Genomic DNA, 25,154 nt, shown 5'->3' on the forward strand with positions numbered 1-25,154 from the left:
AGCAAACAGTGGAAGGGCAAATGTGTAAAGCAAAATTGACAGGAAAGAAATAGACAAATTCATTATTGTTATAGCTGGAGATTCAACACCCTTCTCTCAACAATTGATAGAAGAACTAGACTGAAAATTAGCAAGAATATAGAGGAACTCAACAATACCATCAACCAACCAAATCTTATTATCACTTACAGAACATTCTACTTGACTGCAGCAGAAAACACGTTCTCTTCAAGTTCGCACAGAATATTTACTAAGATAGACCATATCTTGATTTGGAAAATAAATTTCAATAAATTTAAAAGAATTGAAATTATACAGAATATGCTCTCCAGCCACAATAGAATTAAACTAGGAATCAGTGATAGAAATATAAAAGAAAAATTTCCCAACACTTGGGAACTAAACAATATAGTTCCAAATAATTCATGGGTCAAAGAAGGAGTCTCAAGAGAAATAAAACACTGCGCTGAACTGATTGTAAATGACAATTTGTGAATATAGCTAAAGTAGTGCATATACTAGAAAAGAAGCAGCCTCAAATCAATAATTATGGTACTACCTCAATAGCTTAGAAAAATAGAAGTCAAATAAACCTAAAGCAAGTAGAAGGAAGGAAATAATAAAAAGAGCAGAAGTCATTGAAACTTAAATAACAGATGAAAAATAAAACAAAGAGCTGGTTCTTTGAAAAGATCAATAAAATTGATACATTTTTAGCAAGACTGAAAAAAGAAAAAAAAGAAGACACAAATTACCCAAATCAGGAGAGAAGGGGGTCTCACTACAGATTCTGCAGACTTCAAAAGGATAATATGGTAATACTACAAATAACTCGACACAAGTAAATCTAGTAACTTATATGACATGGGTCAGTTCCTTGAAAAACACAAACTACCATAATACACCCAATATGAACTAGATCATTTGAATAGCCCTAATAGACAAGGTTAAGGCTGACAGTTTCTCCTGCACTCCTACTTAAAAAAAAATTTTTTTTTAAATTGCAAGACTTTAAGAACTAATAAAAATTAAAACTTTCTTTTTGAAAACCTAGTGCAAGCTAAGTTTTTATGTATGACTGCAACTGTCATTTTGTGGGGCTTGCCTCAATATTCAGTGCAGTTTTATCACTTCCACAAGTGATTTTGTTGGCAAGACTTAGGTTATTTTGCGGGAAATGGAGATAGTATTAAATAGAAAGGGGTAGCATGAATCTTAGATGATAGTATCAGGTAGTTTATGAGCTAAATTATTGAGAAACAAAGTTAACAAAGTGAACTAAATTCAATATAATGGATGAATCTGTAGGTAGGTTTCAGTAATGCTTAGAACTGATTCTATTCTTTCTGACATTCATAAAGGTAATAAAGAATTTGTAAACGTTTCAGATTAAAGAAAATGAAAAGCTTGGAAAACAAGCACATTTAGGAATATCTAAAATATTTGATTTGTGTAAGGTCAATAAGAATAAGTTGATGAGGACTCAAAAGTTCTTTTTAAAATATATGACTGGTGCCATGGAGTTTTTTTTCCTCTCTTCTGAACAATGAGCAGAAGAAACAACACCAAGTTGTGGCAAAAAAAACTAGCTAAATATATCAAATGGACGCTTGATGTTGAGGGTTATTTACTACTGCAACAGGACTATACTATAATATTTTCTGAAAATTTTTTTGATTGCATGAGACGGGTGGGATACAATATATTAGTAATATAATAAAGTGGTAGAACCAGACATTACTGGGCTCCAGTTCTGTGTTCTTCAATTCCATTCTCCTAGCTCCTTTACCCATGAGGTTGTGAAGATAAGGAGTATGTCAGGCACCTTAGTACAGTGCCTAATATGTACTGTAGATACTGTTTTATGATTATGACACAAACTTACTAAGCTTTATTTTTTCCTCTTATTTATACTCAGCTAGGGCAATTTTGATGCCCCAAATCTATATCCTCCCATTGGGTATTAGAAGACAAACTAGCACAAATATGTGAAAGGGAGCTCTGAAGCTTGAAGGAGACAGGGCAGGGAGATGTTCTTCCTCCTGCCCTGGAGATCTGGTGACAGTGCAGTATTGGGGAAGGGGGGCATTCAAATTATTTGCTGATCTTAAATTTTTTAGAGTCAAATACTGACAATATACTCCAGTGCCTCAAATGAAGATAAAAAGGTGAGGCAATAGGGCACTGAAGGGAAAGGCCCTATGTGCCTCCGGATGGCAGCCGACTGATAACGTGCAGCCAGTCATTTCTGACTTACGGAAGCTCTACAAGCACATTCTTCTGTGATTAAATCTCAACTTATAAAACATAGCTCTAGAATTGGAATTTATTAACCAAAATGAATAAACAATAAACAATAGAATTCATAATAGTAAAAATGATGAAATTAGTGCTAAGTCTACATTTTTCCACCTATGATTTGTTGGGTGATGATGCTGACTTATACATTCCTGAAATAAAATAAAAAGGAAGATGTTAACAATAACAAAAAAACTTTGACAGTCATTTATTTCACCTTAAGGTTCCTATCAACCTATGGATAGTGGAATAAGTTAGATAAAAATCAAGTGGTAAGAAACGGAATCTTACCATTTCGACATCTTCTATTTGGCAACAATCCATGATCATCTGCCAGTTACACTGCTTAGGTCTGCAAATTACATACTCAGTCATAGACATTTTCATTACATTGGGTTGATTTTGCATTTTCTTTTTGCTTTTAGATTTCTTCCAAAATGAAGATAGTATAAATGTTACTTGAGTTACCTCAATTTTCTGAAGTAGAATAGTCATTTGTTTTAAGGGACACTTATGTTAACAATTGATGGAATAAGTAGTTTTAATCTGCCACTCTTTCTCTTTCTTTATTCTGTGGCAAGTTTTTTTTTCTACCTCTGACTTAATAGCTAATTGATAGACACTCTGGATTTACACTTTTCTTAAGGAAATAATTTAGAGTCAGTCTGGATGAGAACGGTCTTCTGATTTTATGACAGTGATGTCCCTTGCTACTGGAGACAGCTGTATTGTTGCACTGGTATTAGGAGATAAAGGGATGTGCTTTGTGAGTTAAAGAATTAATGTTGTACTAAGTAAGAAAATCCAATACACAGGCTACTGTGAAACTAAACAATGTTTTATAGAGCTGTCACTCTTGCTGTAACTTAGAGAATAATTTTTCCACAACTTCCTATCTGTATTATTTTTGAGAACAAATTTAATTACATAATAGAAATAGAGTAAGTTTTAAAAATAACTATGAATTAAATAAAATGAAAATCAACTGATTAAAATGTATCATCCTGGCTGTTCAGATTAATAAGATAAATATTTGAAATGGGTCATTAAATAGAAAAATCATTTCTTTGATTTCTTCAAACACTTCTTTCTGATTCATCTACTATTTCTAAGCACATGGGACTGCCTCTGTAGGATCCCATTTTCATGAAATTTTGACTTCCTATGGGCCACATACTATTTCTTTGGCAATTAATTCTTGTTTAACCAGCAAGTCTACATATTTTCAGCCTTTCTTACATCAATAATTTTTAAATTATTAGGGGAATTGACTCTAATTGGATGTATTCGTTCTTATTTCCCTAGTATAGCAAAGAGCTTGACTGTACTGACTCACTAGAAAAGATAACAGGATAATCAGTCAATAAGCTTTGTTTTAAAAGAGCACATTTAATTCCTCTGAATGACAGTTACGATCCTGGTAACCCAAAAGAAGTGCAACTTGAAAGTCTTAAGACTAGATTTTAGCCCTTAGCTTCTCATTGTTCTTTAGAGGAACTGTTTGTACATGTTAATTTGTACAATCTTAAGCGGTGCATTTTTATCCCGTTCTAGAACAATAATGTTATTTATTCCATAAAGACCATACTGAAGCTAGTACAGTTAAGACGGAGGCATAGATTTGTTAGAGAGGGGAAGCCAGTGGATGTCTTGACATAGTCATTCAATATAAGCATTAAAAATTTAAAGAGCCTTCAACAGGGGTTTGGTAGATGCCTAAAAATGTCATCAATAATTGATCCTTAGCCACAAAAGTCCCATAAGTTGTAATTTTCACCTACCTACTTCTCCTGTTCCTAACCCTTCCAAACCTAGAGTGATATTTGTAACAGTGGGTATGCTCATCTCCCAGGCAACTGGTGTGATTGGAACTGTTGCTTAAAACTCCCTTTTCAACCTAAGGATGAAATTAAGGAATGAATACTTAGTATTTACACAGATATTCAATTCCAGATTATTTCTGGACACCAAAACTCCAAGGAAAGTAGAGAGTTGCATTATTACAGTTCTAGAGAGTCATTTTCAAAATTCTGCTAGGGGTAGTACCTACTTTTATATTTGGACACATTTGGTATCCTCCCATGATTCCGCTCTACTTTTTAAACTTATGTGACTTGAAAAAAAGTGGCTTTTGGTCAAGAGAAAAACTGCATATATTTATGGAAGAAACAGATTGTGCTAAAAGTTGTTTGTTTTTGGTAATTAAAAAAATCTATAATTGTATGACTTCACCCATCTGCCTTTTTGTGGACTCACTTTGTTTTTTCAGCAGCGCTCACTGACAGAAAAGGCATTGGGCTGCTATTTCCTCTTGAAGTTCAGCAGCCTCAGTCGAGGTGACATCAACATGAGTGGGGGTGACAGGAAGAGGATGGCAGAGGGAAGCAAAGAGAATCTCAAGCCACCAACTGACTTAAAAGGTCTCTTGTCCCAACGTTTATAAAAATGTTTGGAGTTCAAATGACTTTATATAAAGGATTCCAATCTGCTTTTGAGTTTCAGTGATGGCCCAGGCTACCAGAAGAAAACTCCAACCAGTGCAAGATTTGCCCCAACAAGGAGAAAAGTGAGGCTTAGGAAAGAGAATCAGAAAAGGAGAAGCCAGGATTGTGCTTGGCATTACTCATAGTAATAGAAAACATTGTTCTCATTTGCTTACAGACTGATGAAGTCACGGCATCGTTTCTGGGAATTCCTCACTGTTAATAATGTATACTGATCTAGGAGGGAAAACATACGAAGGCTCCGGCAAAACTCACACTACTTAGCACATTTCTTTCTGTACAAAAGGAGACCTGACATTCACTGATGTGTTAGTCATTTTTTAAATTTCAATTTTACTTTAAATTAGTACAGATATTCTTGATTCTTATGTTATTCATGGAAATAAGAAATGTTTCTATTTCCCTGTCTCTTATCTCTCATACGTAAGGTTTACTCAGCTGATTTTCGTATTTCCCTCTTCCACATCTTGATTTGCTATCCTATGCCTCGGTATTTATTCTTTCTGCCATCGTGATATTTTCCCAGTATTTAAATCTTCATTTCTCTTATCTATTCCAGACTTTTCTCTATTTCTATGTAACTGAGCTATATCCACCCTCCACCCCCATCCCACCTCCTGCCCGCTGCCTTTGATATAAGGGATTCCAACAGTAAAGCAGCTCAGTCTCTGTCAAGTTACAGAAACAAAGAATTGTAGTTACTTTTATTCCAGTTTCACATATATAGAGTAATGATAGCAATATTTGTTTTTGATGGCAAAAGGTTTGGGGAAAATTACTTTTCAATGACTACAACTTAGAGATTATATATTTTAGATAGGATTTTTATAGTATAACAATAAAATGATTTTATTTAAACTACTAAATGTATAGAGTAAGTTGACTTTTATTAAGCTGATTTTCTTTTAAACACTATTCATTTAAAAGTGACACTGATTTATTCTTACCCTGTGAAAAATTCTGCAGTAGGCTGATTTTTGTTACCAAGTGAAAAATCAATCTGAACAGTCATTTGATTCAGTTGTTTTAAGTACAAGTGATGCCTTAGTCTTATGATTAGTAACAAAACAATATAAGGTTTTCAAAAGACATTTTAGACCTTATATTTCTAAATATGTATGAAAATAAACAGTAAAATGCATTATACTAGGAAACATTATAAATGCTAAGATTATAATAAGGAATGAATATTCCTTCCCAGAAACAATAAATTTTTAAAAAATACTTCATATGGTCTTAAAATGCAAAAATTCTGATGTGGGGGCCTGTAAAAGAACGGATTAAAAGAACATGAAAATGACTAAAACCCCACATAATTTTCACATTTCTTTTAGTTTCTCCTAATGAGTTCCTGGGTATGCCTCAGCGATGACAAGCATCTGGAAATCCTGAAGCTCTTAATGACTGAGCTGGCATTACAGATGTGAAAAATCTTGGGCAAGCTCAGCATAAGGGGCGAGTTTATGAGCCAAGACTAAATCAGCTGCATTTTACACCTTCCTCTTCAACTATGTCCATCCTCATGTTGACCCAACTTTATTACTCCAACTGCCAAGTCATTATGCACTTAACCTAGAATAACAGACACTTGGGGAAATGCAGAAAGAGATCTTTGAATGTCTAGTCTTTACATTTTAAAGAATTTTCAGATTTAGTATTATTAGACTCTTATACCACCCCCTCAACTTTCTTTAGTTTCTTTACTTAAATAAGTGTCCTTTCCAGGCACTCTCATAGCCCTGTGTCCCATTTTCACAGGATTAATCACACTATATTATATTTCCCTGCAGTGCTGAATATTGCCCAATAGGCAAGTTAATAGTGTGTAACCCCTGCAAATCAGGGTATGAACAATTACTTTGGATAAAATAATTTGATATTTAATATATAAATATTTTAGAGTGCTGAAGTAGTAATCAAGGGAAAAATCACCACCTAGGTTACAAAGAAAATATATTATTATGTACATGTAAGTTATGAAGCACAATTATGAAATGAACATTCATGAGGTTAAGAAGTAAAGTGTAAGAACCACAATTCAACTTAAGAAATAGAACGGTACTCATAATAATATCAACTTCATCCCTCATCCAACCTCAGCCTCCCCTTTAGAGATAACTGTGAATTCCTTATAAAATTAGTTTTCTCACTCATATACTTATGCCTGAATTATATAGTTTTAGTTTTGCTTGTTTTTGAGATTTATAAATATGATATTCTTGATGTGTGCCATCTTCTGAACCTTGCTTTTCACTCAAATTACGCTGCTGAAGTTTATACACATATCTTAATTGTAATTAACAAATTTTCATTGCTGTAAGTATTCCTTTGCATGAGTCGCAGTTTATTTGTGCACCTATCTTGTGGTAGACATTTAGTTTTACCCAGTTTTCCACTACTGTAAACATTACAAGTATCTTGAATGACATGCTTAAGAATTTTTCTAGGATAATATCTTAGGAAAGCAATTATTGGAATGTGGGGTATGTGTATGTTCAGTTTTATAAGATAATTTATTACCAATATTATCGTTTATATTCCCACAAGAAATATGAACTTCTATTGCTCTTATACTTGCGAATAACTTCTATTTTCATGCTTCTTAATTTCTGCTAGTCTAATAGGTATAATGTAGCATCTTTTTGCATTTCCCTGATTGATAAAAAGATTCAGTTCTATTTCAATCTTTACTCTCCTGATTCCCTTGTATTTTGGTATTGTATTACATGTCTTTTCTCACTGATTTATAAGTGTTTTAAAAATATATATTCTGGAATACCAATTTCTCATCCCTCATATATGTTGCAATTATCTTCTAGGTTGTAGCTTTCTTTTTATTCCCTTTATGATGACTTAATTTTTACACTTACATTTTACATTTTGCAATTAACTACTTATCACTCAGCCTACCTTACTGAACTAACAGGTCCTAGAGGTAAGGCACCATACCATATCTTATTCATTTTTGTTCCCTAACATCTAGAAAGTACTTAACACATAGTAGAGTGCTGCTTGGCACATATAGTTGTTCACTGTTTGCTGACTGAATGACAGGATAAATGAATTGCTGTGACTTTAGAAATGGTGAATTTTCTGGTCAAATTTCACTTTATGCAAATCACCTACACTGTACTGCTGAACCCAAGAGAGTCAGAAGTATATGGTATACACTTTCCTGTACTTGCACTTCAAAGGTGGGTGTTAGGCACTAATAAGAGGTAATAGATCTGTAGAGAGGTGGCAGGATGTTGTTTATAAAAATACATTGCCATCTCTGAACATTTGGTGATGTTCATTTTCATCCTTTTCAATACACTTATAGTTAATCAAACTTTCTATAGAAGGATAATATTTAGCCTAAATTTATCACAAAATTAGAAATGATGTTAAGACACAAGATATGAATTACATATTACAATGGATATGCAAAGTTCATGGTTTGTGTCATTAATTTGAAATTGGTTACCTTTTTAGTAATGGTGTCCGGAGGTACATCTCGCCTCCCAAGAGGATAAGGATTCCATTGGCCACTAGGAGATACATCTTCTTGTCCATTGTCTAAAATGTTGCTTTGCTGGGACGGGGTCTATTGCAAAAATGGTATGGCATTCTTTAGTGATGTAATAGAAGTTTATCATAGTTTTCTGAAAAGAGTCCCTAATGAGTATGTTAAAATTAATTTTGTTTAATTGCAGAAAAACATATATCCTGAACTGGAGGTATTATTTTACACTATTTACTTGGTAAGAATTCTAAATTAACAGCTTTTTGGAAGCAGTGAGAAATTCAATTAAAATAACCACCTTATAGTTATTTACTGAATTTTAAAGAGAAGTTTAGATTTACAGTACTGGAATAAAAATAACCAGAATAAAATTAACCAATTGTTATAAACTGTAACATTTAAAACTTGCTTAATTTGTTTCTTTAGTATGATCTTACCATTTAGAATATAAACTAAAATCCATTAACACATAGTATGTAATTTCCTTAATTTCCAATACTCCAAACCATAACCTAAAACACATTTTACAAGGCTGCATTGATTCTGCAAGGATGTGTCTTGCACTAATCCAAAATGGTCTTAACACTAGCATAGTGTGGGATTCATGGTACTACGACATTACCTACAGATCACTTTGTGGGAAAGATTAACACAACATCAAAAAAATATCATGCTATTAGAATCACAGTGTAAATAAATCATGACTGTTTTGATTCCAAGTTTATTTATATAGATCACTTATGCATTAAAGTTTATATATATTTAGTTTTGGCTGATTTACTGCTTATTCTTTTTAACAAATAACACCCTTATCTTTATTATTATTAATTCTAGATATTTTGGGAGGCCACTGTATTCTGACCAGAGTAACAGAAAGTAATCGTATACCATCAAAAGACAGCCTCCAGTGGAGGGACATAGTAATGGTATATTTTTCCTGGGGAAGCAGGTTAACTTTTTGCACGGGCTTTCTCTTCCTCTAACCTATAGGACATACAAGTGCTGCTTGATTTCCTGGAGAATTCTTACGTGGATGAGATTATACTCAGTGTCTCCTATGCCATTTTCTCCTCTTGTCTTGGAGAATTCCTATGGATAAGTAAAGCCTGGTTAGAGAGCGTATGTGTGAAGACTTGTCTTCCTACCCTACAACGAGAGAACTGGACCACTGTCTTCATCAATGGCACAGATGGGCCGCTTGCCAGGCTGTGTCTGGCTGTATTCTCCTTTAGAAAACAATTATATAACCACCCTATTTGCACTTTGACTACATGCATTTTTAAAAAGCATTGCTTGGAACTACTTAAAAATAAAATTTATTATGACAAGATGAATTAAACAAAATTAAATGAAGTTTTCCTAGGGGCTAATGGATATAGTGGAAATTAAGGAGATAACTCAATTTTATTCTTGTACTTCAGTTATGCGATTTCCTTTTCCATGAGCCTATCAGAAAATGTGAAAAAAAAAGAAAAAAGAAAAAAAGTCACTGACCTGAAGCTCCTGTGTTAATTAAGAATGAATTTATGTGTGTTTGTTTGAGAATCAAATGTAGGTGGCACATTTAAACTACGTATCACTTGAAAATAACCAGACAGCTATTCAATGCCCATCTGTCTGTTTTCAAGTGTTAATTTTCCAGTCTTCACCTTATCCAGATTAATATGTTTGCATATGCTCAGACACAATTTTTTAGGTATTAATATGACAAATCACATTGTTAAAATTAAGTAGTTAAAATATAATGATGCAGGGTAGGCACTGCTGACCAGTGTTTTCCTTTTGAATTTTTAGTACTCATGCCTCTTCTGGCTTGGTTTCTTTGCCAGTGAAGTGGGATAATAAATATGTTCATCTAGCTGGGTCTGTGGAAGACAGATTTTTGAGAAGTGGCCATAATTCAACACAGGTAATCTTTTTTATTCTCCAAATCATCCCCACCTCCATGTCTGTTTCCTCCACTAAACTTGCCTCAGTTGCCCAGGCATGACTCCTAATCACAGAGTGCAACAGAGAGTTGCAAATTTTTTTGTTGTTGTTGTAAACAAAGCCTAAAACTCTTTAGTAAAAATCCCAATATCATGATAATATAGTTTTTCGTTAATGTAGCAATTAATCTCGCTCTCTTTCTTAAAATTAGAATTAAAACCATCAATTCCTTTATACTATAGGGGCCAAAAAAAAAAAACCATAAATATGCAGACATGGAAAAAAATGCTTTCACTAGATAGAAAAATAAAAGGAATTTCCTGAAAGAATTTCCTGTATTAATTTCAAGAATGCTCTGGCTCTGGCCTCTTTTTCTTAAATGAGACACCCAAGGGGTGACAAATTTTCAGAAATAGAAAGACCATGAAAACAGTTTATTAATGTTTGGGAGGGAGAAACCCAAAAGAGAATTATGTAGTGGGCCAATATCCTTTCCCAAAAGGAGTATGGCTATTTACAAGAAAATGAACTTTTGATAAGGTACGACTGAACTGTATATAAATGCAGTTGCTTAGTTGTTGAAATTCTATGAAATATTAAAAGGAGTAACTAAAAAATGTAAAAACAAGTAATGAAGCTATCACAGTTGGAATTTATTTTTTTAAAGAAAATAGCAAATTGAGGTTTAGTCATTCAGTTATTTTTAGTACCACATTCTAGCTATTTTCTTTAGACACTTTAAAAGATTAAGAATGAGTTTTCTTTTCCTCACCACATATGACCAATTAAATATAAAAGACATGGAATACCATCACAATGTACCACTTCTTTAGCTTCTAAATTCTGTAGATCCTTAATATTCCAATATAATAGAGAAAATGGTCAGTGAGATTTAGTGAAAAATCAGTTGTATTTGTTAAGAAATTCAGTAGTGCTGGTAGAAGTTTTGCTGAAACAATGCTAGTCTCAAAGAGGACTGGACACTTGTAGATTTAACACGTATATGATTCTGATCACTGTGAATGATCACAAGTATCTATTGGAAGAAGTAATTTCTAATTTCGCTGAGACATAATTGTGCATGAATATGTGTGTGTCTATATATCTGCATATGTATGAGCATGTATGTGAGTGTGTGTGTGCAGTGTATATGCGTGTCCATGTGTGAGAATGTGTATGTACAGGATTTACATATATGAGCAAATGAGCTTAGCTGATCCAGTAGTTTTGCTCTTGTCTGTTAATTGATGAGTGCTCTGAAGGCTTGGGAAATTCACTTATTGCATGTTTTTGAAGAAATTATATGAGAGTATTATTAGAATTTGGCACTGGGTAAAGATCTTGGACTACATCCCTTAAGAAATTAAGTATCTATTTTTCTTAGTAATTGGCGAATAGTTCAGAAAAGGCATTACTATAGATTCAAAGAATGTGTTAAAAACAACTTTCCCCAAAGTATTTCCAGTGAAATTATTGTTATACTATTCTTTTCCTGCAAGTCTTTTGAAAAAAGTAGGTGTTATAAAGACAAATATACACCAAACTTGAATTTAAATGATCATGGCTTCACAGGGTTTCAGTCTGAAGATAGTAATGTAATGTCCAGATGATTTATAAACCAGAAGGTATTTCATTATAATGGTGAGAAAGCATCTGTATGAATACTAAGATTATTCCTGTAATTTTAGTCACTATATGAAGATTTACGTGGATTTATAGGCTGAAGGCTTTTTTCATAATTAAATAAGTGAATCCTTCTTGAGTGATGGGTAGACAAAATAATAAATAAATAAATAAATAAATAAATAAATAATAATTAAAAAAATAAATGGAGAAGACTCCACAGAAACTATAAGCCTAAATTGCCCTAAAGTGCTATATAAATCTTGCTTTGCTTTCAGTTAAAAAAAAAACAAAAAAACCCCCAAATCCCCTCCCCCAAACTGGAATTAAGTAAGTAACCCTTGGAACTAGGGCAAATGAATGCTTATTAAACATTGATATTATCTAATCCTGAATCATTTGCATAGATTCATAAGAAAGGACATTAGAAATTTAAAAAGAGTTTCGGTTTACTATCTAAATTTCTCTAATTCAAAAAATGATGGAATGAGTATCAACTAATAAAACAGATAGTGAGGCCACCTTCTTCCAGGCAAAATTATATGATAAAATTATTTAATGCATGTATTTCCATAATTTCAACTTCATTTCTCTTGAAATCATAATTTATATTAGTGTCTTTTTTAATAAGTTAATAAGCAGGAAGAATTATGGTATAATATTATGGCTGTAGAAGTTAAAAAAAAGAACAAGAAAAAAACTATCTATTTCTCCATTGTAGAACAGACCACTGTATTTATATTGACAGCTGGACACCTGCAGGTGGGGAGTTAGAAAAGGCCACTGATTTCTTCCCCAGCCCAGCTTGTCTCTGGAGCAGTAGTAGCACGGATGATTAACTTGTGATTTTCTTTGGTTCACAACCTTTGGTCTTTCACTGCTACCAACCATATTTCTTGGTGATACAGAGAGCTCAGGAAATGCAAGTGCATCTTAAAGAGCACAAGGTAACTACTAGTATTTATTAAGCTCAGGCAACTAAGAGAGCATTGTATCTGTAGCACACAGGGAATGATTTGGGTCATGATATGTTTTGGATTAGTTAATATATTTTACTTGTGCAGTTTTCTCCATCCTATAATATCTACTTTTCTGGATTGTTGTGAAGATGACATGAGATAATAATGTATATGAAAGAGTCTTATCAACTATTGCGAGTTATATTCTACGAAAATGTCAGATTTTATAAACATTTGAGAAGGTATCATCATATAGTAGAAACAGCAGGGACTTGGGTACTAAGCAGAGTCAGATTCAAATTCTGCCTACTATCATGCTGGGTGCAGGGGTTATAATAGTAAAACAGTAAAAATACAGGTGATTTCGTTTGTGTAACACATGAGCCTTATTTCTTCATCTGTACAGTGGTAATAAATATTTCCATTGAGGGTTCTTATTAGAGTCGTACAAAAAAAAATAGTTAAAGTATCTCATGGTACATAATAGGTGTTTAATAAATCCTAGTCTTTATTCTTTTCCTATCAAAATATTTATTTTCCTACTATTAATTCGGATAATAAAAATGACAGTTTGAACTGGCATTTCATAATATTGTATTTCTCTTTGATTATGTAAAATTTCAAAACAATAGTTAAACTCAATTACAACAGAATACATCCAAAGAAGCACATGGAACCATTAATAACATCATAAAAAATTGCCTTAAATGCTTTTTGGAGAGGCAGTGAATAAATGATTAATGAATAAATGAATGAATGAATAAATAAATAAATAGAAAATACTATAATTTATAGTTTAATAGCTGATTTATATGTCTTAGATGTTCTGGTTATAAGTACTATTAACGTTTTTAGGAAATTAGAATAAGCATTAAAAAATGAAAACATTAAAGGAAGTTACATTATTAAGCTAATTTTGTGGTTGTATTTATTTGCATTCTGTTATCATCATAAGAGTTTCTATAAAATTACCATAGAAAATGTAATTTGCTGTTTATAGTAAATAAAACCTATATTTAGCTCATAATTCATGAAAAAATGTACAACAGTCGATCTAAAATGTAATAAATATGAAAAAGATAGAAATATTAAAAACACAAAGCAAAATCTGGGAGAATCTTTTCTTTTTATCCACGTAAGTCAAGTGCAGAGTTCTTTACACTTCATTTAAAAATAGTTATATCCTTTCATTATTTTATTATAAATTTGTTTACAAAAAATTAATAAATACTAATTCGATATGTTTTGGTAACCTAAAAATATCCCAAACCAAAAAAACAAATAATGTGCTGAGTCAGGGCCTTAGGTAGCACAAACTGCCTTTTTGTCAGTTATCATCATGGAGGGGTGATGAGGTAGGAATCACATAAAGGTGCTCTCTCTGGGTACATACCTTGCAAAAAGACAGTCTCAGTGTAACAAAACACAAAAAAGTGCTCTTGTTTCCTATTTATGAGAAGTAAGTCTTGCCAGCAGAACGTGTGGGGAAAGGGTCTGGATTTCAACCCCTGAATGTTCCCTGGGGAAGGGACCACCATACAAAACATGCTGCAACTCCATTTCCAGTGCTTTACTGGCAATATGCAAAAACTTTCATTCAGATTCCTTAGAACGCTACATTCATTCTTCCTAAGGCACCCCAGAGTCATTTACCACAGCACTTACTTAAAGATAGCTAGTATTCTCATTCAAGAATTTTATGAATAAAAAGACAGCTCCAGGATATCCACAGAAGAATGAACAGTTTTGTCAATTTTATCTACTGAAAATGTTTATATTTTCATCTTACTCTATATTTTAGTCCAATTTTCATGGCTGACAAACATTTAGGGGCTGTCATGGTACCTCAAATAGCTGATACTGATTTTTATTATCTTAAGTAGCAAGACAAAAGTGTTATAATATATTTTTATGCATTTGTAAATCAAAGGACAATAATTTTTGCCTATCTCCTCTCCTGGTGAGAAGGGTTCCAGGAAACAGCCTCAATCATAGGACCAGTTATCAATGGTCAGTGGCGCTAAGAAGGGAGAATCTGAGGGGCTTCATCTGGAGAGAGGTTGACCCTAAACCTTGGTGGAAAAGTCAAACCTATTTTCAGATTAAGAAGCTCTGCGGAAGAGATACACCTGAGCACAAAGGTGAGTGGGCAGAGACTCAGACTGGAATCCTTGGGAGGAGTAAGAGCCTGGAGTATTCTTGAAACTGATTAAGCACCCAGTGCCCACACCTGATAAGATCCCTGATAAGCGTCAGGGTAGGAAAGTTGTTCCAAATGCCTAAATGCCTACAGTTTATAGGCCTGAACAGATCGTTTGGGTCATGAAATCTTTCGGGAGCAATAGAGTAGTTGCCCTGACTGTTACTTTCCCATCTCTTGCCTTCCCTCTTCTTCTTCTTCTTCTTTTTTTTTTTTTCTTGATGTGGATAATAAAATACTGATGATAATTCATTCTGAGAGAGACTCTTTCAATACTTGAATTCTTGGTTTGCAATTTAATGTAGTTTCCAAAGAAAATTCCTCTGGATCATCTCTGCGCCCAACTGAGGAAGGCTGAAGCGTCTCCAAATATTATAACTCTGCCATATAAATTGTCTTAGAGCTACAGCAATAGTTAATGAATTCATTCTCCAGGGCACCCCAAACAACATCATAAAATTAATATAGCAACACAGAGGTACCTAATTTATATCTGGACAATAACTTAGACATCGGGAAACAGTGCTTCAAGTGTAGCACCATTTTTCAGACACTGACAAATTTATATTATTCTGTAGATTGATGGGAAAATAGGGCTAAAAAGTAAGCAAAATAAGGGACTAGCCATATGATTTACTTTCAGGGAGTTCAAGCAATAGCTTCTTTCATACCAAAATCTCTCTAATCTGCATTTTGAAAGTCCATCACTGGAGTTTAAGAGTCTGATTTATATTTAATTGCCAAGCCCTCCAGGAAAGGTGCCAATGTAAGTACTGATAGCTTGTCTGCTCCTTAGTGCAAGTAAGTTTCAAGCCTCTCTGAACACTGGTTTTGTTAGGACGGAGATGAGAGCCCTGGGCATCTGAGAGGACAAGAAGCACAGGTTCCATTAAAACAGGAGGGTCTCACTGACAGCAGTGTGCTGGAGCCGACCTGTGCTAGCTCAGTAGCTATGCTGAGTTCAGTGATGGAAAGTTACTACTGTGACACTGGCCAGAGAGGGAGCATTTTATCACTGAGGTAGACAAACACCACAAATCAGAGCCTCGTTTTTCTCCCTGGAGAGAAAATTACCCACATACCACTCACTGATCCTGCAACAGGAGACTGTGGACAGGAACAATAACTTTCAAACGTCCTCAATGTAGTTAGTTTTTGTTTTCTTCCAGAGTGATCATGGGTGATTAAAAAAAAAAAACTGAATATAAATGTCTCTTTGATTTGATTATTCTACTCAGCAGGAAGCAAACTCTCTGGAGTTAGGGATTGTTATTAAGTATAATTTGACAATAAAATATGCGTTCTTATGAACCTCACTCTACTGGGATGGGAGTTTGTTCCATATGTTCATTAATTTTATTAAGAGAAGAGTTTTTGGAGGCTACCATCATTTTGCTATCCCTATTTTTGCATTGCTTTTTTCCATGAAAACTTACTAGGCAAATGACTGTATTAATAATATAGTCATAATGACATATTGTGTGAAAATCCCTCATTAGTCTCCATCGAAATGTAACTAAGACAGACAGCATTAATCAATTTAAGCAGGTGAAATGTGCATTCTCTATCTTGCTTGAATAAAACAGCAGAAATGTTCCTTTGAAAATGGAAATGTTTCCTCTTACAGTATATTCCCTTTCAAATGAGCCTACATTTTCATTTATAAAACGATGTGAACTTACTACTTTTTCACTGACCCAGGATGCGTAACAATTTGCTAGCTAAGTCACAAATTTGTTTCTCACGTTTCACTTCTACATAATATTTCCGACAAAGAAAATGGGTCGAAGAAGCTTTTAGAAATGCCAGCCACTTAATTTTTATTCTGATTTAAGGCTCTATGTCTTTTCCAAAGGAATAAACTGAAATCCAATAATAATTTCTAGTTCTATTCTCAGAATGCATCAGCAAGATAATATAGGGCTGTCTCCAAAAAAGTGAAAATAATGTATATGTATATATATACACATACATATCTATGTATATATACATATATATACACACACACAAAAGAAAGAAAAACAAAGAATAAAAGAAAAAATGAATAATAAGAAAAATGAGTCTTAAAGCAACACAAAAAGCCATGTACCTGCTCAATCCAAAAAGCAAAGCTGTTAAGCAGGAACCTGAGAAATCAGTCTAGGTATACATATTCATTTAGCAGCTAAGAGTTTGGGCTCTACATTATTCGCCCTTGTGCTTTCTGGACTCCTGAGAGTCTCTAAGCAGGGTTGTATGTACAGCCTAAACACATTACGTGAACAAACAACATTAACTGGCTTTGGTATGCTGACACATGTAGGGCAGTCCATACTTACTTTCTGAAGAGGTAGTTCTTGTAGATCAAATTTAGACTTAGTCTGCAAGTTTAAAGTCATGCTTCTGCCTGCATGCATTGCTGAAATACCTCCATAGGGCAGCATGCCAAGGTTAACTGTGTTGTGTTTGTAAGCAGCATTCTGAGTAGAGGAAATAATCATGTGACAGGATGTGAACACATGCTCAACAAACTGATTATTACATGAACGTGTTTAAATTTATAACATTTAACTTTAAGCAGGCAAACAGTAACTCTCCTTTTCAAACATGCACTTGATCAGACAAAAGCATACAGTAAACAGTGTTAGTTATGCACATAATGAGTACCATTCAAAACTACAGAAAAGACAAAAAGCAAAGATAACATTCTGTTTTAAATTTGCTGCTAACTCAAAGGCGTAAAACCTATCTCATATATTATGATTGTAGTGACTCTGGACACACGTTCATCGGTGGTGGTCCATTAATTTAACAATTCAAACAGTGATGTCTTAATCAAATTCTGTCAGCTGCAAATCTCATGGTCTCTTTCAGATTGTGAGATTATCACTTAGAAAAGACCAATACTAGCTTCTAATCTGCCTTAAAACGAATGCACTGCAATGTTAAAGCTAAAATTCGTTGCCTTTATTTCTCGGTCTATAAGCAACTCAGAAAGACTTGGTCAAAAAAATTAATCTGACCATTGCCTGACTGAATTTACTGATTAGTTAAACCAGTCAGGTAGTATGTGAATTCAAATATTTTAACTTTTTTTTGTTTCTTAAAAATTACACTGGAGAAATTTCATAATGAAACTAAAGGAATTATGATTTGAACTATTAAGGTTATCTGATATAAATACCTACAGAACACTATGGTGATAGCTGCATTGTGGCTACCCTTTAACAGGTGCATCTAAAGTTATTCCAAGTGTCTGATAGGTAGTTCATTTTTTTTTCTGAGAACTTCATTTAAAAATTAAAACATTTTGTTTACCTTGTGATCAAATAGTTTCCATCAGTACAATCTCCACTTTCCACCTATTATGGAAATGTAATAATTGACAGCATTTGGCCCTTTTAAGTAGTTCTCTTAATTTGAAAAAAAAATCTGCAGAAGCTAACTTAGTTCACTTTTAAAAACTGAATACTGTTGAACATTGACAGCAGGTAACTATTCTATCCTGAGGGCATTATTTGCAAAGAGGTGATTTTTAGCATTAGAATTTCACTGAACTCAACAGAAAGACTCCTATGGTGTGTTTGGTTACCAGTCATATTTGTCATGGTCTCTGATTATTTCATCCAGAGATTCCTCATTTTCACCATGCCAAAACTGAAAAAGACACTCAACATTTCAACCTAGCACTTGAATGATTCCTTAATGTTTAAAATTACTCCAATTTAGTGTTCTCTCAGCTCCTTTGGAAGAGTAGCAGTCTCAGACATATGCATCCATGTTTTAAATTCTCTCAAGTGGGGCTCTGTAGTGGAACCAGGAGCCTTGAGGTTAAGCCAAAGGAGAAAACAAGGATCTTTTATCTAGGGCAGTACTTGGAGCTGTCTCTCCAAGGTCAACACTGAGCAAGATCATTAACCAACATTACGTTGAACTGTTAAACTTATCCAATGTCCAGGCTTCTAGGTAGTTTCTTGTAGTTTCTAGCATAACTGTCTGATTTCCAGGGTTCAAATCACTCAACTAAATTTCACTGGGAAGGAAGCACACTGTCTGGTGCAGACTGACTTTGGACAGAACGTTAAGCACAATGGCTACGTCAAAACCAATTTTACGTAACATGTCTGTGCTCCCATATCCTGAGTTTATCTTGTTTGACATTTTAAGTAAGATACAGCCTGAGTAGCTCGGGAACTCACTTGAGAGGGGGAAAGAAAATTTACTGGGATTCGAGGATCTGAAGTAACACTGTCAGGTAATTTAATTTCTTGGGATTAAATGAGAAACTATTGAACATATACTGAAATTACTCTGAAAAGTGAAAGACAGGCCCAGGGAATTATAAACAGACGGGACATATGAAGACTAATTAAAAAGGGAGGTGTTGTCACAGCGATGGAAAATACACACGCGTTTACTTTTAGTTATCTGGCAGGGCCTCCAGACTTCTGCTGATCCAAAGCCCCCGCCCCTGGTCCTATTTTCCTCCCTCCAAATTCCTGCTCCAACAAGAGGAGTCAACAACTTTTCAGTGGCTCTGATAGAAGGAAAGGAACCATTTATCTGGGAAACTAGTAAATGAATGATGGTACCAAATACATAGAATTTTGTCTTTTCTTTTTCATGCTTGGTTTTCACTCATTCTTCTGTTGCCTCAAATTACTAGTCATTGTATATATGCTCTGAAAAGCATCTTATACCCCTTCTTGGCTAATCCATCTTACCCTGTTACGTACGGTCGTGTCTACATGAGGCCAGAGCTCCCAAACTGTATTGTATTATTTGGCCCCAAATATTTTCGCCCTCCAAGTTATCTGTCTACATGGAGGGTATAACTTGAGGTAAGGCATGGTGACAACCGACCAGGTGTCTCCCACTGACAGCCAGTCATGAGGCTTTGATGAGGCTCCCTTCAGTGGGACTGAGCACACCTATTTGAAACAGACATTCTGATGAAATATTTCGCAATGCAGGAGCAATTTCCACATCGAGAAACTAACACCCACACCCACATTTATTAGTTCACTCTCCTTATAAATAGTTTTCTTGTCATGTAGACACGACCTACAAACAATATAATTATTTTTAAGAGTACACCTGAAAACATAAAATTCAACATTAAGAAAATATGTAATAAATGCAGTGACCTGCACTTTTAGCAGGACACCAAATAAAACAATAAAACTACTGAGTGAAACGTTCTAATGGTATATTATTGGCCAGATCCCCCATTTACACTGAGCATTAAACCTAGAAAATGAGAACAAAAGGCCCTATTTTCACAAAAGGGACTTTTAAGAGTCTAAGGTCAATGCAGAGCACACAAAGCCCTCTACACCAAAACCACAAAGGACACCCAGTGATGATGGTCAATTGATCATAGTTTTAGAAAATGAAATACCAGATTTCTCTTAGAGAGACACACATGGCAACAAAAAGTAATTCTAGACCTTATAGAATTTTTTTTAGTCTCTTCAGTGACTATGCATTCCACGATCTGTTGTGACTCAATTTTTAACTGAATTGGGATTAATCTCCCTTTTTCTTTTTGCCACAATGTACACACTAATTTGTACATTTGTAGTCTTCATACAAATATCATCTATTTTTGTTGTCTCTAGTATGTATGACTTGAATTTAAACATTTCTTTCTATATGAAAACCGACATTCTAAGTGGCAGGATTTTCATTAAATAAAATAATGTGTAGGAGGGCATTCAATCTCTGCTTATTTCATTTTCCTGTTTCTTGCTGGGCAGATTATTGCTCATTAGAAGTAATAACTTCAGTCGTCCCATAGCAGTAACTATATGCAGAATTTATAAACAAATTAGGTCTGACTTTAATATAAATGAGTCGGTGCAGAAAGGGGCAAAATACTCCCTTTTTATGGATGCAATAGAAATCATACTCTTTAGGTCACTAGAGAACAGTTTTGTGTCCTAGGAGAGGAATTGTGCCTTAATGGCTGGAAAGCAATTGAAGCCCCATCCCACATATGAGTTGAATTCTGTCTTACTAACCGTATTTAGGATAGATTTGATAAATTATTCACCTACAGGTTACGGACTCTCAAAGAGCATTCAACAATATCCATGAAACACTATTATGATCAATTTCCCCACAATATAGAGATAAATGAAATGCTGATCGTCTATTCATTCATGTCGTTCATGCTTCACTCCATGTGCTTAGAAATGCCAATAAAGCAAAACTAAAGGCAGGAGGGATATTCTTACAGAGAAATGCCAAACATACCCTGTCTAACCTTCTAGCTTCTATATGTCTAAGCAGCTGTTGTCTCCAGTCTGCAGGCATTTTACCACAGCTCTCCTCTCCCTTCACAGGAGTGGGCCTCGTCTTTATATCACTGTTATCTGATGGCTTGTCACCATAGTTACCCAAGTTATAGTCAGACGGTATTTTTTCCAAAAGAGCTGCCATAGTAGGCCTAGCTGAAACTGGCCTGGTTTGGGAGGCACCGTAACTCTCTGTACTGTAGCTTCTTGCAGACAGTGGCCTCCTCTGGGTAAGGTTTTTAACTGGAAAACTTCCCGCCTGAGCTTTCACTTCTTGATATGAAGGGTGTTCATCTTCATACCTGCCATTCCTTTTCAGGAACTGGGACTCAGTCACTGACACGCTGCTCTGGCGATCCAGACCTCCCCTGTACGGGGGCCTGCCGTACCTGTCACTCGGAGGCAGCTCATGAGGCTCACTGACCCTTCTAAACATGGCCATTTCTGTGGAACTCGCCAGGGAGTCAGCCCGTCTCAAGAAGCCGGCCCTGGCACCTTGGCTTGCAAACTGGGCATTTACCACAGCATCCTCATTGACAGACGGCTGAGAAAACGAAAACATCTGCTCCATTGGTGGGTATCCTCTGTAAGCTCTCGGGCTAACCAGATCCTTGGCGATGTTTTTGCCGGGCTGCTGCATGTACTCAGAGCTGGGTTGAAAAGGGGGCGGTATCCTCTTTTCAGCTTTAACTTCCACTGCTCCTTGGGGATTGAAGCTTTGGTCAAATTGATAGACTTTTTTTGTCATGGAGGCTTTCTGCTGTTGTGGCCCTTTACTGCTTCCATACGTGAGCATCTCGTCGTCCAACATTGGGACCGACTGGCTTCGAGACATACTGGACATACCATGCTCTGGTCCCAACATTTTATCTGGTCGTTCATGACTTCCTAAGTGATCACTCCCAGAGGCATAGTTTTCTAACGGTATGTTATAGACCTTGTATGTGCCAATGTCAATCTCATCGATACTCTGTGACTTTTTGAATTTATTGGACTTGATATCTTTCATTAGTGGGGAAAGCCTCTCTGTGCTTTTGCTAATGGAAATAACACCTTTAGAAGATTCTGGGCGGCAGTGGATTTGAGAAAAGACATTACTGAGACTCCTGTTGGGGTTGGAATCGTGATACTCCCACGGGACTCCTGGAGAGAAAGGACTAGGTATTTCAGCAGGTTCTGGTATGTGTTCTTTCCTTTCAGGCAACGGGCTGGTGGTAGGGGTCGTCTCTAATTTGGAAGGGAAAGCAGTCCTGTCTTCGAAAGGACTAGGGGTTCTGGTCCAATTCTGCCAAGGATTGGAAGGAGGCACTTCTGTTTCTGGTGTGTGTCTGTGTGTAGACTGCTCAAGTTCCAGGGGAACACCGACAATCCTGTCCTGCCTAATCAAAGGCCTGCGTCCATGAGAAGATGTGCTTCTAGATTTTGAATTTAGGAGAGGATTACTGTTGGCATTCTCGCCTGTGGTCTCCTCTGCAACAAACCCTGTGTTATCATAATGGGAGCCATCAGTCCAGTTGTCAGCGAAAGCATCACTCATTGGCAGCCGATCAGGACGCTGTGGTAGATTCCCTGGGGGAACAGCCTCCCGCTGGCTGAGTAATGGCTTTGCATCAAGAGGCTGTGGGAAAGACGGCGCAATCCTGCAAACACAATGGGAAGAAGAAACATGAAAATGAGGAAGATCTGGGCCTTTGCCAGAAAGAGAATAAGCAGGCAAGAATGCCACCATACCCAGATAAGTCAATTAAATAAAAAAAAAAGAATGCCACCATCTTTTGTTTAACTGATCATTCATCCACACTTCACTTATGATTAAAATGGCATTACTATTTCATGTCCAAAAAAGCTACCCCTTTACCTGACTTTAACTTACATTTCTTCGGTAATCATCACCTTCTAACATACATAATTTACTTACCTGTTATATTTATCGTGCATTGCCTTGTGTCATCTGCTAGAATATAAAGTCATGAGGGCAGAGGCTTTTTTCTCCTCAGGCCTAGCATTGAGCTTGGTACACAGTAGGTATTAAATATATATTTGTTGAATGAATGAATAAATAAATGAAATATAGAGGTTTTCAGTAATGGTCTTGAAATGCGTCTGACAATTAGAACCACCTGATCCCTGGTCCCCATCTCTGGAATTTCGGATTCAAAATATTTCCAGACTATTGGTTGAGTACCTTTCTTATAAACGCTTTAAATATCTAATGAGCCCAAATTTGTCTTCAAATAACATATTTGAAAGCCAATAATTGAAAGATATAGAATCCATTGTATAGGGAACACATTAACATATCTTTTTTGTAGAGTGTAAATTATATTACACATTATATTCTGACTTCTGGTCATTGGCATGTATATTCCAGTGACCACAGTATCTCTAGAAGATGCTCATTTTTCTAAGTTTATTCTTAATCCATTTGCACACTAATGATATTGAATTATATATCTTTTATCAGTGAGAGACTTAAGTGCTTTTGCTAAACTGGAAAAAAAGTGCACTTAGAAGGTATCTTCCAAAAGTACCTAAGTCAGTCCCAGCTTGTATAACAAATAATGAATTTATAAACTGAAAGAGTTAAGGTTTTTATCATGGGCATCAATGAGTAGAAATAATTACTCATCAACTACCAAAGAATATATTGCTAACAGTAGTGATATTATCAATAAATTATGCATAAAACTCATTGACCACTTATATTACACAACAATTTTTATTTGTTATTTGAAGTGTAAAACATATCAACAAGTTACAAAACAAGGGAATCCAGAGCTGGGCAAGTATTACCTCATTGAATCGCTTTATTGCGCTCCATGGCTTTTGATTTTGATCTGTAAAATGGAAGTAATACAGAGTAGGAGCCATTTTGGAAAGATTAAACATTTTTACTTACAGTCTAACTTTTCCAGGTGGTGATAAAATGATGAGGATGAAGGTGCTGATGAAAAATGTATTGAATGTTTGCTCTGTACGAGGCACATTAGTGTTTTCCATGCATCTTACTTTAATGCATAACACCATTCTGGATGGTGAGTGTGCAAATGTGTCAAAGTTAAGTGTTGGGCAAACACAATTTTTGATTTGAAAAGCTTCCTAATCTGTCATTTCAACCTGTTAATCTCCTACCATCTCTCCCTTAAGCAATGGTTTTTTCTGTGTAAAATGGAGTCATCCACTCTTGGAAATCCCAGGGGGACTACATTTGCTTACCTGACCCTTCTGTCTTCTGTGCTTCTCATGTGCTGAATACAATTCCAAAGTTAAGAAGATTCCATTTTTAAAAAGTTGCTGAAAAGAAGCATTTGGGAACAGAAAAGAGGGAATTCTAAACACACCTGTTACCCCATAAAGAATTATGTACTGCATCTTTAGCTGTCGTCTGCAAGGACCCCACTTTAACCCGGGCGTTAGAGGATCCTGAGGAAGCCTGGGAAGGCGAGTAGTCTGAGTAAGTGCCTGAGGAAACACTGTTATTCAGACAGTGAGTTTTGTCAACTTCAGACTCATCAGTTGATTCTGAAATGTAAAGGGGAAAATATTATACCGCGATAAACAGTGACAAATACAAGCACAGAAAAGCAAGTATGAAAAACAGCATACCAATTAATGTTAGAAATACATATTTGTAAAATAGTTCTATAGACTATGGTGTATCATAATTTACAACTGGTGATTCATCATGCACATGCATTTGTGGCATATTTTCCACATCAGGTTCACAATGTTACCTTTTTTGTCCTTCCCTAGCAGAACAAGTTTGGGTGGGTACAGAGGGGTCTCAGCTAATGAAGGGTGAAGTTCCCCAATCCTCATTTCATTAGCTGGATGAACAAAAGAATCCTGAGAGATATA

General features: G+C 35.3%; 1 protein-coding gene across 4 annotated transcripts in view; it reads right to left on the bottom strand.

The window, feature by feature from the left end:
- Positions 1 to 25,154, bottom strand: part of LRRC7 (leucine rich repeat containing 7) — a 426,756-nt gene that overhangs the window by 49,045 nt on the left and 352,557 nt on the right. The window contains exons 17-21 of one of the 4 annotated variants that reach the window (XM_031683476.2): positions 25,031 to 25,142; positions 24,638 to 24,818; positions 21,256 to 22,936; positions 17,337 to 17,477; positions 8,269 to 8,388 (exon numbers count right to left, since the gene is read on the bottom strand). In XM_031683476.2, coding sequence (XP_031539336.2) covers positions 8,269 to 8,388; positions 17,337 to 17,477; positions 21,256 to 22,936; positions 24,638 to 24,818; positions 25,031 to 25,142 — 2,235 coding nt within the window. The remainder of the gene's footprint in view (positions 1 to 8,268; positions 8,389 to 17,336; positions 17,478 to 21,255; positions 22,937 to 24,637; positions 24,819 to 25,030; positions 25,143 to 25,154) is intronic. The other 3 variants (XM_031683477.2, XM_072975751.1, XM_072975752.1) reach the window with 3 other exon arrangements.

This window comes from Vicugna pacos, chromosome 13 (genome assembly GCF_048564905.1).
Source record: "Vicugna pacos chromosome 13, VicPac4, whole genome shotgun sequence".
NCBI classification, from domain to species: domain Eukaryota; kingdom Metazoa; phylum Chordata; class Mammalia; order Artiodactyla; family Camelidae; genus Vicugna; species Vicugna pacos.